General features: G+C 45.9%; 1 protein-coding gene across 1 annotated transcript in view; it reads right to left on the bottom strand.

Moving 5' to 3' along the window:
* Nucleotides 1-14,385, bottom strand: part of LOC126999037 (sine oculis-binding protein homolog) — a 150,178-nt gene extending 135,793 nt beyond the window's left edge. The window contains exon 1 of the mRNA XM_050861393.1: nucleotides 13,334-14,385. Within this exon, the coding sequence (XP_050717350.1) occupies nucleotides 13,334-13,417 (84 nt within the window). The 5' untranslated portion in view covers nucleotides 13,418-14,385. The remainder of the gene's footprint in view (nucleotides 1-13,333) is intronic.
* Between the last annotated feature and the right edge of the window lie 1,914 nt (nucleotides 14,386-16,299).

The raw sequence follows: 16,299 nt of genomic DNA on the forward strand, positions 1-16,299 counted from the left end.
AAGTTGTGCCTTCGTTGGATTGAGTAACAGAACCAAAGCAGCGAAAGGTATCTTGATGACGTCATTACTCAGTTATTAATTAGACCGGCAAGGAGTCATTTCACTTGAAAGAGAGAGAGAGAGAGAGAGAGAGAGAGAGAGAGAGAGGGCTTTGTTTGTTTAGTTTTCAGTGTCTTAATAGTGAGCAAGCATAATATGCACACACGCGAGTGCTGACGTGTGTGTGTGTGTGTGTGTGTGTGTGTGTGTGTGTCTCGTGGCACTAAACTTAGCCGCGCCACCACCCAGCTGCGCCACGCTGTACATCTGGCCCTCCTCCCTCCCTCCCTCTTTCACTCCCTCCCTCCTTCTTTCCCTCCTTTCCTCCCCCTTTCTCTCCTTCTCCCCCCTTTTCCCTCTTTCCTTTCTCATTTCTCCTTGATTCCTTTCCTCACTCCCACTCCCCCTCGTAGCCCCTCACTCACTCACTCACTCACTCACTCACTCCCTTACTCACTCACTCACTCACTCTTTCCCTCCCTCTTTCCATTCTTTTCTCATTTCTCCCTGATACGTTTTCCCAGTCTCCCTCCTCCTCCTCACCCCTCTCTCCCTCTCTTCCTCCCTCCTTCCCCCTCTCCTTCCCTGATTCCTCCCTTTTCTCCTTTCTGCCTGACACCTTTCCTCAGTCCCACTCCCCCTGGTCGTCCATCCTTCCCTCCCTCTCACCCTCCATCTCGTGCCTCCCCTCGTCTATCCTTCCAAGCTTCCTCTCCCCCATGATTTTTTTTTTTTTTGCTTCATAATGTAAGTTTTGTTATTTTGATTGTGTTGCTTATTTTTAACTTCCTTGTTCTTGTTCTTTCTGTTGCTCTTGTTTTTTCTTCTTTTTCGTTTTCTTTTTCTTCTGCTTCTTCTTTTCATTCTTCTTCTTCTTCTTCTTCTTCTTCTTCTTCTGCTTCTTCTGCTTCTTCTTCTTCTTTTGCTTCTGCTTCTTCTGCTTCTTGTTCTCATTTCAACTTCTCATTTCTTCTTTTTTTTCATTTCTTCATTTCTTCTTCTTCCATTATGTTTTCTTACTCCTCCCTCCTTCCCTTCGTCTCTCCTTCCCTCTCTCCCTCCCTCCTCCCCTTCCTCCTTCTCCTCCTTCGTGTGGTTTTGCTCATTGTTTTCTTTTCATTTCAAGTGACGCTAAACACCCACAGGAAAACAAACCAAAGCCTATTACTAGTCTTAACTCTCCCTCGCTCCCCTCACCTCACTTTCATCATTCCTTCCGTCACCTTCACCCACCCAGAGCTCATTTCTTTCCCCCTGTCACCCTCATTTTCGTCTTAATTACGCTTGTTGCCTCACCTGCGCGCCTCACCTTTATAAAGAAGTGGTTTGTTTTTATTTTGGGGAGTAGTAGTAGTAGTAGTAGAAGAGACTGATTGGTGAGTGGTAATGATAGTATTGTTGGTGGCAGTGATTATAACGCCGGTTTTTATTTTTTATTTTTTTTAACGTCGTGTTTGTCTTTAGTAAAAACAATGTGGGTGATTTGTCTGTTTTTTACCCGTTTTTCGAGGTGTGGTTAGAACATAAGAACATAAGAACGTAGGAGTCTGCAAGAGGCCGGTAGGGCTGCACAAGGCATCTCCTGTGAGCCTAAGCTGCTGTTAACATAACCCCATCTAATATCACTGTCCATGAATTTATCTAATCTATTTTTTAATGGTACAATTGTATTGGCACTCACCACATGACTGCTCAGCCTGTTCCACTCATCTACCACTCTCTTAGTTAACCAGTTTTTGCCTGTGTCCCTGTTGAATCTGAATTTATCGAGTTTAACCCCATTACTACGTGTCCTACCCGGTTTTCTTACCATCAGAACATTATCAATATCCCCATTTTTACTTTCATCACTTTCTGCGACTGAACTTGTAATATGTCGACCTAACTGTGAAATAATCCAACACTTCTAACTAACTGTGTCCCAAAAATAATTATGAAGCCAAAGTAGCCACATAACTGTTTTTAATTAAATACTAATACGATGTTTAAAAAATCTGTCGTGTACACTGTTTATTTGTGCTGGTGATAATGGGGGTGACACTGATGGAAGTAGTTATGGGAATAGTGTAAACGGTGGTATTGATGGTGTGAGGTTTGAATGCGGTGATAACAATGGGTGTGGTCGCAATAGTGGTGATGGGGGTTAGCAATGGTAGAGTATTGGTAGGATGATGAGCAATGGTGACGCCCATGGTACCTGACAATTGATACAGGCGATCCGAAACAAGAAAAGGAAAGCGCTGTCTTCCAGTTCTTTTTTTTTTTTTTTTGTGTGTGTGTGTGTGACGTACTTCGTGTATTTTTTCATTGGGTTGATTGGATTTTTCTTGAGTTGATTTGATATTGATTGGGATGACTTGATTTTTATAAGGTTGATTTTGATTGGGTTGACTTAATTATGATTCGGTTGACTTGACTGGGTTGAGTTGATTTAAACCGGGTTGATTTGACTGATTTTGTGTCGGTTTTGAGTGACTCCCCACCATGCTGGACTCGTTTCCCTTCCACCATCACTTAAATATTTCTTCCCGGTAACTTGGCAGCCTGTTGACCGCCTGATATTCTCTTCTCCCTGTTCGTGTCGTAACCATATAATCATAGAATGCTCGCACCGTCTGGCGGGCTGGCGAGCAATTAATTTCCCTTTCACTCCCAAGACCCAGTAAGTTACGCTTCTGCATGTGTGTTTATGTGTGTGTGTGGTATTTGTGTGGGGGGGGAGGGAGTTAAGAGAGAGAGAGAGAGAGAGAGAGAGAGAGAGAGAGAGAGAGAGAGAGAGAGAGAGAGAGGGGGGGGGGGGAGGAGGCAGGTGTGAATTATTATATAAACTTGCAGTAAACCCTTGTCTTTTATTTACCTGAGGCCGCACTGACGTGTCGCTAGGCAGCAGCGGTTCACGCCCTAAAAAGGTTACAATATGGAAACGGAGACACGGGCAGTGAGAACAGAACATCGCTTGCATTGATTATCCGTTTCTCTTTTCAGGTTTGTGTCAGTGATCAAGTATCTCGTTTACACATTAATAAATACATACATAAGAGTACACATTCTAGATTTCGTAAGGGGGCTGATTAATTACATTTCCTGAACGTGACGTCGAAAAAGATATAGTAATGTTCAATGGGGAAAATATATTGAATGACACTTCTACGTTTTTGCTTGAAGTGGGTTTTTTTTTAGATATTCTTTGACAGTTCTATTAAGGATATTTTAGATCTTATGTAAGCGTTCGTAGGTATTCTGGCATCATGAAATTATTGTTAATGATCAAACTGTTCACCGCGATGAATCTCAAAATTAAGGGTTTTTAGCACGATCCAGCTTGGTCTCATCCATGTGTTTGATTTTGTCTCTAGTTGATTGTTATCTTTTATGCCTCGTTTAGAAGAAAAAGAAGAAGAAAAAGAAGATGATGATGATGATGATAATGATGGAGGCATTAATACCTAATAAACTTTTCTACTTTCTACTCCAGTTCCTGATTTTCCTCCACCTTATCCTCTGTTGCCTCCTTCTCCTCCTTCGTCTCCGCCTACGCTGCCTGCTAGTCCATGTTTCCATGTTTCCTCTTCTTCCTACTCTTCTGCTTCTTCTCATCCTCATGTTTATCCTCCTCCTCCTCCTCCTCCTCCTCATCATCATCATCATCATCATCACCATCATCATAACCATCATCATTGCCATCATATTTCTATCCTTACTACCATTGTCACCACAACCACCATCGTCACCACAAACACTGTCATCACCAAAAACGCCACCTCCGCCACCACCACCTCCATCGCTTTCACCACCACCACTACCACCGCCACCAGCCCAAACAGAAGCCCAGCAGTCAGCACTCAAGGCACAGTGTGGCCCTAAAGCCTCCTAATTGCGTCTTAATAGCTTCGCGCCTCTTTGGACGGCCCGCCATAAGGAAGAACATAAATCACACGTAATGGAGGTGGGCGCGGCAGCTACCAGTGGCTGGCATGTACGGGGCGCGCTTTGGGACTCCTGGCGGCCCTTCATGAGACGCGGGAGACACTTCATTCGACAAAGGAACAGATGTTTGGGTCACTGCGTCAAGATCAGCGTCGCAAGGGGAGGGGGCGATTCGTCCATTTGGTCTGGTGCTTCTTGCATTGTGCATAAAAATGAAACGAATTGGTCTGTTCCTTAACAGATAACTACGAAAAGCATCAGCCTGTTTCTTATAAGATAACGACGAAAAACACTGGTCTGTTGATTTGAAGCTAAAGACGAAAAGCATTGGTTTGTTCTCTTTTGAAGGCTGCAAAAGATTCCTGAAAAAAGTCACTCCTTAGGCCGAGGCGGCAAACAGCCTGCCCATGGCCTCAATTTGGCTCTTTGGACTTCAATCACGTGGCGTTTCTTAACACCTCAGGAGAATATTTTCATGAGTACAAAGTTTAAGATTTGATTAGATTATATGTTAATATTAAAGAGAGAAACAGACTTAGACGTCAAGACCAAGTAGCCTTACCGAATTGAAAAAGACTCGCTAACACACGCCCGAGAAACGACCATAAATGCCGCCTCGACCTCCAGACACGCGTTCGCCGTTAAATCAGGAAGCAATGCGGACTCTTGTTATTTTTAATTTGAATATAATTTTGGCAATTTTATTTCTATGAACAAGTAGGTAGGTTAGTCATATCAATATATTTACGTACTATTTCACAGTAGAAAAATACAAGTTGAGACTTAAACTGAATACTCAAACACTCTTTGAAAAGATATCCATGAGGTCAGCGACGTCCATCCCACTGCGTCCACTCCTGCCCCGCCCAGCCTTGACCTTCCGGCCGTTCATTGGTCAGCCTTAGTGGTGGGCGGGGCGCGGTGAGTCAATCGGCCAATAATAATCAAGGTGGCTTAGCGAGAAAACAATTGCCTTGATCCCTCGACCCGAAATAAAAACTCAGCTCACGTTCATTGAGGAATAATTTATCAGCCACGTGTGCAGCTTTTTGTTAGACGTCGCTTAACATCCACTTCCTCTTCCTCCCTAGACCCAGTGTGTGTGTGTGTGTGTGTGTGTGTGTGTGTGTAGTAATAACTAATGATAATAATAATAATAATAATAATAATAATAATAATAATAATAATAATAATACGGTTTATTCAGTCCCGGCAGCAGTTAGGGTGAAAATTTATATACGAGAGAGAGAGAGAGAGAGAGAGAGAACGTTTTCAGCTACTCGACGGGTCGGCCGTCTGCTCATGAATTCTGCGGGGCCAGCGTGCCGTGATTCACATAACTTGTACGTTTAGCTCAAGTACATAATAACTCATAATAGCGTGTTGCTTTGATAGAAAATAAACAGTGATAAAAATTTTAAAAAAATACCAGAAATGCACAACACCAATCATTACAGGTATATAGTTGAGCTGCCCCATTCACACACCCAGCCGGCCACGCACCCAACTACCCGCTCTAGCAGCACGCGGTCGTGGGTTGTGTGCTGACCACCGAGCGGAGGCCGGGCGGGGCGGGGCGAGTGGCGTGTTGTCTTGGCGGAGCGGGTGTTGCCTCAGCGGGGCTGGTGCTCCGCCGCGTCACTTTTTGCACCTCAAATCAACACCGGTGAAGCGAGCCGGTGAGTGAGACCTGACTGCGGCTAAATATATGGAGGCAGTGAGTCGTGTGTGTGTGTGTGTGTGTGTGTGTGTGTGTGTGTGTGTGTGTGTGTGTGCGAGAGAGAGTGAATGTTTTCTATGTTTAGCGGCCGACTGAGGGAGTTTCCTCCTCCTCCTCCTCTTCCTTCTCCTTCTCCTCCTCTTCCTCCTCCTCCTCCATTTTCTTCCCCCCTCCTCCTCCATCTTCTCAATCTCCTCTCCTATCCCCCCTTCACCTCCTCTTTCTCTCTCTCCATCCTCTGTGCTCTCAACCCCCATCTCGAAATATGCCACCGTCGTATCATTTGTCAAGAAGTTTCCATTCCGCCCCGTAAAGGCAAGAGCCAAACGAATTCAGTTATCATTTTCACGCCGCGAGTTGCCGTCACTCAGCGGGCGGCGCGGCAGGTGATGGTTGATGGTGTCAGCAGCGAGGGCCAGGGGTGGGGGCGGGAGTAAGGTGCAAGGCAGGAGGGGGTGGGAGAAGGGGGGCCAGAAGTGTTGCCACAGGGTATGGACCGGGATGTCTCTCCACCCACGAGACAGATGGCCATCGTGCTTGTGTTGTGTGGCCGCCAGGGCCGCATTACCACGCCTAGCACGCCATGCCCCACCGCCCGCGAGCCTGAAGGCGACTGAGGCTGAAAATTACTGAGAGAGAGAGAGAGAGAGAGAGAGAGAGAGAGAGAGAGAGAGAGAGAGAGAGAGAGAGAGAGAGAGAGAGAGAGACAGTCAGGCACAGACAAACTGACAAGCAAGCAGGCAACACATTCTCTTGGGAGTCGTACATCCACTCACTTACTGGGCGTGTGTCGTGATACCGATATGCTGTTTTGCAGGTGGCGGACGGTGTGGCAATCGTTGACGCCTGGCCAATGAACAATTTATTTTACCTCACCAATACTTAAGATAGTCATGGGATTGTAACCGCGCCCATCAACTAATTGTACAGTGGGCAGTCTGATTGTGCTCACTTTAAGCTCGTCTCTGGTCAGCGGCGTTCATCTCCTCTCTTCATGTCACTTTTGCTTCGCCTTCTTGTAAGCAGATTGTGGCAGTGAAAGAATGCATCAGAACGAACGTGTGTGTGTGTGTGTGTGTGTGTGTGTGTGTGTGTGTGTGTGTGTGTGTGTGTGTGTGTGTGTGTGTGTGTGTAAGCAGTATTTATGCAGGAAAGCGAAAAAGTTGCAAAGTGGGTTAAAGCAACGAAAGGCGTCACCAACCTAATACTCAGACCGTCCGACTCAGCTGATGAGCAACGATGACAACCGCAGCAGCACCACAAATGCCCCCTCAACACCACCACCTCCCCCATCATATCTTCCAACACCTCTACCACCAACACCACCACCATCACGTCCCCCGCCTCCTCCTCCTGCTGCTCCACCGCCACCATCAACAACAGCAACAACAACACCTTCATTCAACCACCATCGTCACCACCACCTTCTCCACCATCACATCCACCATCACCACCTTCATCACCACTACCATCGTCACCATCACATCCTCCATCACCACATTCAGCACCACCCCCATCGTCACCACCACCACCACCACCACCACCACCCAGCCGCCACGTGGAGGGGGACAAATAAATCTGCATACATTATTTCGGATCACAAAAGTGGCGGTAACAGGGCAATATTTTTACCGTAACGACCCTCGCCACCACGCGGCGGCCCAGGCTGTATAAATCGTCCACCCTCGAAAAAACGGAAGCAGTAGTAGTAGTAGTAGTAGTAGTAGTAGTAGTAGCGATAGTAGTAGCGGTTGTAGTAGTGATAGTACTAAGTAAATATATATATATACAGAGAGAGAGAGAGAGAGAGAGAGAGAGAGAGAGAGTATTTATAGTTAGATAGATAGATAGATGTGTGTATGTGTGTGCATGTGTCTGCGATTGTGTGTGCATGTGTACCAATTAATTAGATTAATTGACGTATAGTGCAGCAAAAACTATGGCAGCGAGCAAGCAAGCGGCTAAGCGGAAGGTCAATAACCCTGAGACAAGGAAGAGGTCTTTGGGTTCCCACAGCTGATGGTCTTCGAAAGCTAAACATTTGTTTGTCACGTCACATTGACGGGAAATGGTCGCTGGGTCAGCGGTGTTGCCTGGTTAGGAATGTGAGAGTTCCCAGTTTATGACAACTATATGTATGTATGGGTACTTATATATATATATATATATATATATATATATATATATATATATATATATATATATATATATATATATATATATATATATATATATATATATATATATTGCGATCACCTTCAGCAGTGCATAACAGCATAAGTAATGTAAAACAACGGGGGAGGCGGACGCCGGGTGGTCAGCGTGCGGGCATGGTGATCCTGAGGACGTAGGTTCGAGTCCCATCGATGCACACTGACCATTTTCAACCATCGCCGAGTAGCGGAAATTTGCCCACATGCTACCCGGATCTTTATTCAACCCAAACTTCAACGACTTCATTCAAGTGGAGCACCGCGGTGCAGCATCACCCAAGCAAGAGTCATATGTCACGGTAGCCACTAAAAATAAAATTCGCCATCAACACGAGTATATGGCGTTGTCGATACCTTTGCAAAAGGACAAAGATTCGAATGTTCAAGATGCTTGAGCTCCCTGTCTTACTCTATGGCTACGAGAACTGAATACTAGATAGTGCGAAAAGGCAGGCTGATGGCTTTGGTGATAAGTCTACGCAGAATCATGGGAGATCGCTGGAATGCCGTTGTGTCAAACCGGCGGCTACTCCGAGAGACATTCGAGGGAGATTACCTGCATGGTCCGCGAACGCTAAATCCGGCTATATAGGCTTGTGGCATGCTACCCAAAACCCGACCCTGCTCATCGGCTTATTCCTGTAAGAGACAAACCCGAATGGAGGAGTCCAAGGGGTGCCCGCAGAGTTCGTGGATTGAGCAATTCGATAGATCCTGCCATGAGGTACTTGGGATAGGAAAGGGGCCCACATGAAGACTTGTCCCTCAAATTTTACGTCAAAGGGTGGGCAAGACGACGCGCCCTCCGGAGTATGTTACAATTGATTGATTGATTGAACACTATCCGCAACAGAGTCTTGTGTGTGCAGTCTTTCATTTAGTACAAGTGCTGCCTGAAGTGTTCTCGACCTTCTGCTAATTTCCTGCTACTTGTCAAAACTTTCCCCGGCTTCCTCTATAAGTCACCATGGTTGTTCTACCTCACTGCTCCTCTCTTCTTGACCGAGAGCGTTGAGCAAACACTTCTAATCCAGGGGTCGCTAAGGTCAACTCCCCACCTCGCTACTTTGGGATTAATTATACTAGAGGGGCGTGAAGCCACTTATAAATAAAGAAAACAAATAAAAACAGCAAGATAATACATGAAAAAAAGATATGTTCGTAAGCATTGATTAGTTTACTTAATTTTTCACTGCATGAGTCCCCCTTATCAACACTGTTTTGTTTCCTCTGAGTAATCTTAGAAATTTTAATAAGGCTGTCACACACGGTTTGCTTCAGACTAGCGGTATGGCAGGCCCCCAGAGACTCACTGCTTACCTGCTCCTCTTGTGTGCTTACGTTCAGAGAGTGGCCGAGTTGGTGCACTCCTGACCCGCGGGAAGGGCGTCTTGAGGTCTCGTCTCAAACCCATAAAATGCTAATCAGGCGGATATAGAGAATACACGCACGTCAACGGGGCTAAACACATCAACATCATCGGATAAAGTACCAAATAATTCATCGCCGCTATTATGTGTCAGAAAAGATATTAACAAAGCCCTAAAATGTCTGACGCGGCAGTAAACACAACGTAAGTGCTACAGACGCGTACCTTCAGACTCGTTGTTGCACCTCTACTGTCCGTACACTCGTCAATAAAAACGGCGTCACGAGTGTAGGAATGAGAAAGAATAGCGTGAGGGTCATTCCTTGTGTTTTTATAGTATTTATTTGTGCCACTAAAATAAAAAAGCACTCACTTGAATATGCAAAGAATAGTGTGAGGGTCATTCCTTGTGTTTTTATAGTATTTATTTGTACCACTAAAAATAAAAAGCACTCACTTGAATATGCAACGTCAGAGCCTCATCTCCGTCACGTCAGCCACTATCACAGATAATACAAAGCGTGCCATTACTGTGTGTTCCCTCCTGTGTCTTTTTGCTGGTATGAGACCTTCGACAGACCTGTAGCTTTCCTATATATATTAGCGAAAAGTTCAAACACACACACACACTCACACACACACACACACACACACACACACACACACACACACACACACACACACACACACACACACACACACGCACACGGCTTCAGGATCCCTTTACTTGGTGACTTCAACGTCCCGCGCCCTCCCCGGCCTTCCTTCTCTGCCAGCGAGTTTAGCGGATGAAAGCTGAGTCAGGAATCTCGAAGCTCTGGATCACTGGCACACGCTGGTCATATATCGGACATCCGCCTCCGCCTCCGCCTCCACGTAGCCTCCGCAGTGAAAATAATATCCGCATTACAATCCGTGTCCGCGTTTTCAGACAACAAAAGCTTCGCATCATTATCCGCCTGCGCGTTTTCAGATAATAAAAGCTCCGCATAAATAGCCGTCTCTGCGTCAAAGAACCGCGGAGGTTGCGGAGCTCTACCAATCCAATATTTCTCCCTTCTCTTTTTGTCGTAATCCATTTTCTCTATTTCTTTTCATTCACGTCTCTCTTCTCCGTTCCTCTCACCTACCAGTCCCTGTTCCTGTGTATTCTCTCTCTCTCTCTCTCTCTCTCTCTCTCTCTCTCTCTCTCTCTCTCTCTCTCTCTCTCTCTCTCTCTCTCTCTCTCTCTCTCTCTCTCTCTCTCTCTCTCTCTCTCTCTCTCTCTCTCTCTCTCTCTCTCTCTCTCTCTCTCTCTCTCTCATTTATGCATAATGTATAAATGTACTTTGTAATGTAATTGTGTTGAAAAAATAATCCGCGTCCGCATCCGCAACCGCAAACATGGACGTTAAAATAATTCGCATTTGAGTCGGCATCCGCAAAAATTTGCATCTTAACCTCCGCAGTTTCATCCGCATCCGCATTTTATGAAAACCAGATATCCGGCTCCGCCTCTGCCTCCGCGGAGCTCTAAAATTTGGTATCCGATACATCACTAGGACACGCCCACGCCCACGCCTATTTAACCTGATTGAGACACCCCAGGCCGCCTTCGTTCTTTAGTATTCCAAAATTTATGTAGTGTATCCGAATCTTGAAAATTATCTGTTTTTTTTTTTTCTAGAATGACTGCACCCAGCATATGGGTTATAGTAAAACATATTCTTCATTTGCCACAATGAATATATAAATAGGTTGAATAAGAAAACAGATGAACAATTAAATAAATCACTAAAAATATACAATATCTATCTATCTTTATATCTATCTACCAATCTATCATATCTCCTACAAAACTACAAAAGTTTTAGTACTGCCACATTTCTTACACAGTCCATAATGTTTCCTACGAGAAAACAGGTATCCAGTACACCTTGATACACACAAAACTGAGCACCCGGCATATTTCCTACATGAAACGGCGCTTCCGGTGAAACTTTTTTTTTTTTTCGACCTGTTGCACCGGTAGGCAACCTTCACCGGTAGGCTACCTTAATGGGGCCTGATGGTCGGCCCCACCCCGGTCGTGGTGCAGGCAAGTGTTTATAGTGGCGCCATCTTGTCTGGCTCATGCTGCCATTTATACACACATTTATACACACACACACAAAACACACACACACACACACACACACACACACACACACACACACACACACACACACACACACACACACTTTAACTGGCAATCATCGATCCTTCACGATTTTTTACTAATCTGATTAATAAAGGGCCTGAATCTCTGAATATATGGTGTAATGTTATATTATTTGATAATTTCATAATGACAGATCCTAAATCATTAATATGTCGATATTTATTAATCTGAGTGGGATGATGAGGAGCATCGTCCTTATCTTATTTTGCATTTTATTGACGGATATTAGAAGGTAAAACAAAGTTGGAGGCATAGTTGCGCGTGGCCTTGGTGCTCATCTCCATGGCATGAGCCCTTGAGCCGGTGGTGAGTGAGAAGAGGTTGGGTGAGGTCCAGTGTGACATCCGGCTTACCACAGTTTACCTTCCTCAGGCTTCCCCTCCTACCCATTAATTGACCAACCGGAAAGGGAAGATGAACGACTGGGTAAGGTGCACCCTGACTGCCCGGGCCGGGATTCGAACCCGGGCTCACGTATTCGTAGCTTTGCACGCTATCCACCGCTGGGTCCAGCTTGTATGAATGACCAAAATTAGTAATTCAAAATCACCGTGCATCTGTGCATGCATTTTTTGTCGTTAGTGTTGTTTCTGTTTCACCTAAACCATGTTGTCCTTAGGTAGGAGCGTCGCAGGGAACAGATGGTGTTCGCATTATTCTGCCGGTGCTGGTGCTGCACAGGGTCTCCTTCAATCACCCGTTCCGTCCTTTGTTTGTACAAGTCTCTATGAGTGGCTCTGTGCACGATTCACTGCCCGGCTCCTGAAACTTGAGCGCGTCTCGCGTCCTTTGACAGACGTGCCACTCACTGTGCAGGAACCTGAGCCCCGGGGAAGAGTGGCTACAGAACGCCCAGTTGTGACCTTCCTTCTTGTTTATGAAGAGAGACCTTTCAGTGCTCTAAATATCCAGTTACTCCACCTATCTGCCAGACACAGCCTTTCTCAGAAGTGTCCCGGGTTCTCTGGCGTGCTGTTGCAGCCTTATCCGGCCCGTGATATTTTTGGTCTACTCACGTAGCAGAAAATGTGGTGTATGGTGTCTTGCTTCGTCTGCTTTTCTGGTGTCAGTCGTCACCCGTCCCTCAAGTCCACTTATGGTCTTATCATCTTTTTCTTAACAGGGTAGCTAATGAATCTGAATTCAAGCGCTGTTCGTCACAATACCTCTTTTTGTTACTATTTTCGTATTTATCAAAGCAGTACACAACTGTCGTGGCTTTGAGCGGCGTCACTCAACCTTTCCTCTTATGGTTTGCCGCAGCACTGAGCTCTCACCCTCCATGATATTTCTCGCTCTAATCTGATGCAAGCGTTCGCAGCCAAGTTCATTATTTCCTTCCTCTACTCACAACACCTCTAAAGATGAACAGTGCCGTGTTTGACAGTTCGCCACTCATGATTGCCTCGCCACGAGGAGCTCGTCAAACTTACGATCAGCCTCAGGTGTGAAGGTCAGCTGCGCCATGAGTCACCCGCGCGACACCCCGTTTTTGACCCAAGATATTTGTACATTACCAAGACGTTGAGAGAGCAAGGCTCTGAGGTTCGCGAAACGTCATCTCACAGTGCATGACAGGGAAGCTGTTGAATGTTAATGTGTAGTTGACTCTTATTACTTTGACAGACAGACATTCTTAACTATGCATTGCTTACGACACGAAAAAAGTCACAGCATTTTGCAGTTTTTTCTTTTTCAAATGAATGATTTTTTAATACTGTTCAGTGATGTCACATGAGCTTCGGAACCTTGTTTGACCACATCGCTCCGTCAGGTATTGGTCATCTTGGCGGGGGTCGGGGTCGAGGCTTACACACACACACACACACACACACACACACACACACACACACACGCACACGTACCTTAATGGTCTGGTCTTCGGGTAGGTCGCGTTTGCCTTGTCGCTGCGTCTGGATCTTCTTGTGCCGGTCACCCTCGCGGCTCATGTTAACTGGGCGAGGCGCGGCCCGGCGGGGATGAGGGTGGCGGTGGCGGCGGTGGTGATGGAGGTGGTCGGGGCGGATTGAGTGTCTAACAGTGTGTGTCTCTTCACCCTGTGGCGTCACTCCTGCGGGAATACATCGTCACGCCGCCCCCCAGCCGCTGCACGTCCCCTTTTCCCGCTTCACTTCCTCGTCTTTCACTCTTGGCTGGCAGTGTCATCCATGCTCCTCCCTTTTTTTCCCTCGTGTATCACTTCAGTCTCCCGTTTTCTTCTATTACCTTCCCGCGTTTTTTTCTATGTTTCGTTTTCTTGTTGGGTTCTGTGATTATGTTTGCAGCGTGTTGAAATCGTTAGGGAAGTTTGAGGAAAAGTTTCGTGAAAATTTCGTTGGCAAGAGTTCAGGATATTTATAATGTGTGTTTGAAAGTCTTGCACATAAATATATCTGAGGGAGGCACAGAGGACGATGACGCAGACAAAGCTCACGCCGCCTCCCCCTCGCCCGGCCTTTCTTTGCTTGCCTTCAGGTGAGAGCCGCAATAACTCATCGCGTGTTTACAAACTCTGCGAAGTTTGGACGCGACAACTTCCCCGCCGCGCGACAGCCTCAAAGTGCCCAGGACAGCAAGTTAATCAAGCTATGCCGCCACCTGTTTCAGCGACTTGCGATGTGATGGACAAGCGACAGGAAACGTTTTTTGCGGTGACTTTCAAAGGAGAAAACTCGCGCGGTTTCCCTGAGCAGCACCGCCACCTCCGGCACCGCTCCCGCCACAGGGCCAGCACAGAGCAGCAAGGGGCACGCGTGCTCCACCCGCGCTGGTTTGATCGGTACTGAGTGTCTTCCTCTGCTTCTGGCTCTGTCACCCATCTCACCCCTACTCATACGCCCTCACGCCCATGCTCTGAAGCTACCCACGCCTTCGTCAGCGCAGGGAAGGGCGGGGCAGGGTGTAACTCTGCCCAACGTGTTCCGCACAGGCACAGGGCTGGAGTTACCTGTACAGCGGCACACCTCGCGACCAGCGGCCAGCTCACCGCTTGCCCGGTTGGCACCACTGTCGGGTCGCGAGCACAAACAACTACATGCCCTCGGGAGCAGCCTGGTAGTTATGTTTCCCTCATCACGGAGTCGCCGGTGTCGCGAGGGGCAGCGAAAGGTGGCGTTGCGAGGACACGGCAGGGGGTGAGAGGCGTGTAGTCAGGGTGGTCGGGCTGCCTGGGACGCTGTAACAACACGAGAACGTAAGAACATGAGGATTATCCGAGAGGCCAGTAGGGTTATCAGGATACATAGCAGCAAGTACACTTTAAATGGGTATCCGACGTAGTGGAACTATGCAACTGTTTTGGTGAGGTTAAATTACTATCCATTAGATTCCCCGACCGTCGAAGATTGCCATTCTTATGAAGAGCGGCGAGAGCGTCATTACGGGTGTGCAGCGTGCCGACGACAGTGTTAAGAAAGATGGGACCTGTTGTCAAGGTGGCCAGCGTGGCATTACAGGGAGCATGGAGTCGTGTTATTCAGGGTCTCCGATGTGTACTAAGCTACTTCGAAGGACATAGTAAAGTAATGCTAATGTCCCGACGTACTCAGGAAGCTTCACGTATTTTGTTCATTGTGTATCTTCCAACACTTTGAGATGTGCTGTTATTTTTATTGATTATTCTGTTCTATTTCGTTGATTATTGTGATTGTTTGTATTATTATTGTTTATATTACATTTATTGCATTGATTATTATTATTATTATTTATATTATCATTATTATTATTATTATCATCATTATTATTATGATCATTAGTAGTAGTAGTAGTATTGTTATTATTATTATTATTATTATTATTATTATTATTATTAATATTTTATTATTATTATTATTATTATTATTATTATTATTATTATTATTATTGTTGTTGTTGTTGTTGTTGTTGTTGTTGCCATCATCACCTCCATTGTCTATATTACAATAATCTTATTGTCAGCAATTAAAAGTTATTTATTTATTGTTGCTCGTTTTGGTGGATCGACGAATCAGTTATACTGGAACAAGTTTTGCTACGATATCATTATTTTTATAAAGTGTTTTGGGGTATAAATTATTTGTCAATACGACAACATTCCAAAGTAGTTTAGCATTACAGATTGTTCTTCCCCCCCGTCCCCACCAACGCCCACCTGCCCCCCCACCCACGCTACTATCTTCATCACGACAACATACATATATCTATCGCCTCCATCTCCGGCACTCCTCCTCACACGTGTTTTGCTGTCCTCTCCTTGCGTCACTGAGAGAGAGAGAGAGAGAGAGAGAGAGAGAGAGATTCTTCCTTGCCGTCAGCACCTCAGAACACTCCCAGAGATTTTTTTTCCCTAGTCTTTGTCTTCAGTGTTTTAGTCCGCTCGGAACTTTTGTTTGTATGTGTGTGTGTGTGTGTGTGTGTGTGTGTGTGTGTGTGTGTGTGTGTGTGTGTGTGTGTGTGTGTGACCTGTAAAAGGGAAGAATAATTGCTGGGTTTCTTTTCTTTTTTTTTTTTTCTTTTTTTTTTTGAGATGGGTGTATTTTCTTTTTTACTTTCTTTGGATGGATTTAAGTGTATGTTTTCATTCTCTCTCTCTCTCTCTCTCTTTCTCTCTAGATATCTCTCTCTCTCTCTCTCTCTCTCTCTCTCTCTCTCTCTCTCTCTCTCTTCTCAGCTTTCCTCTGTTGGTATTCCCCCTCTTGGTTTCTTTCTTTGGTCTCCCCTCCGCATTTCACCTGAGTGTCCTGCGGGTCTCTGGTTTCGGCCATCAACATGCAAATCCTTCTCCCGTAGCTGCCTCGCGCGCTCCTCCAAAATAATATTGCAACGTCCCTCTTCTGCTCCTTCTGGCCCTCAG

This window comes from Eriocheir sinensis, chromosome 15 (assembly GCF_024679095.1).
Source record: "Eriocheir sinensis breed Jianghai 21 chromosome 15, ASM2467909v1, whole genome shotgun sequence".
NCBI classification, from domain to species: Eukaryota; Metazoa; Arthropoda; class Malacostraca; order Decapoda; family Varunidae; genus Eriocheir; species Eriocheir sinensis.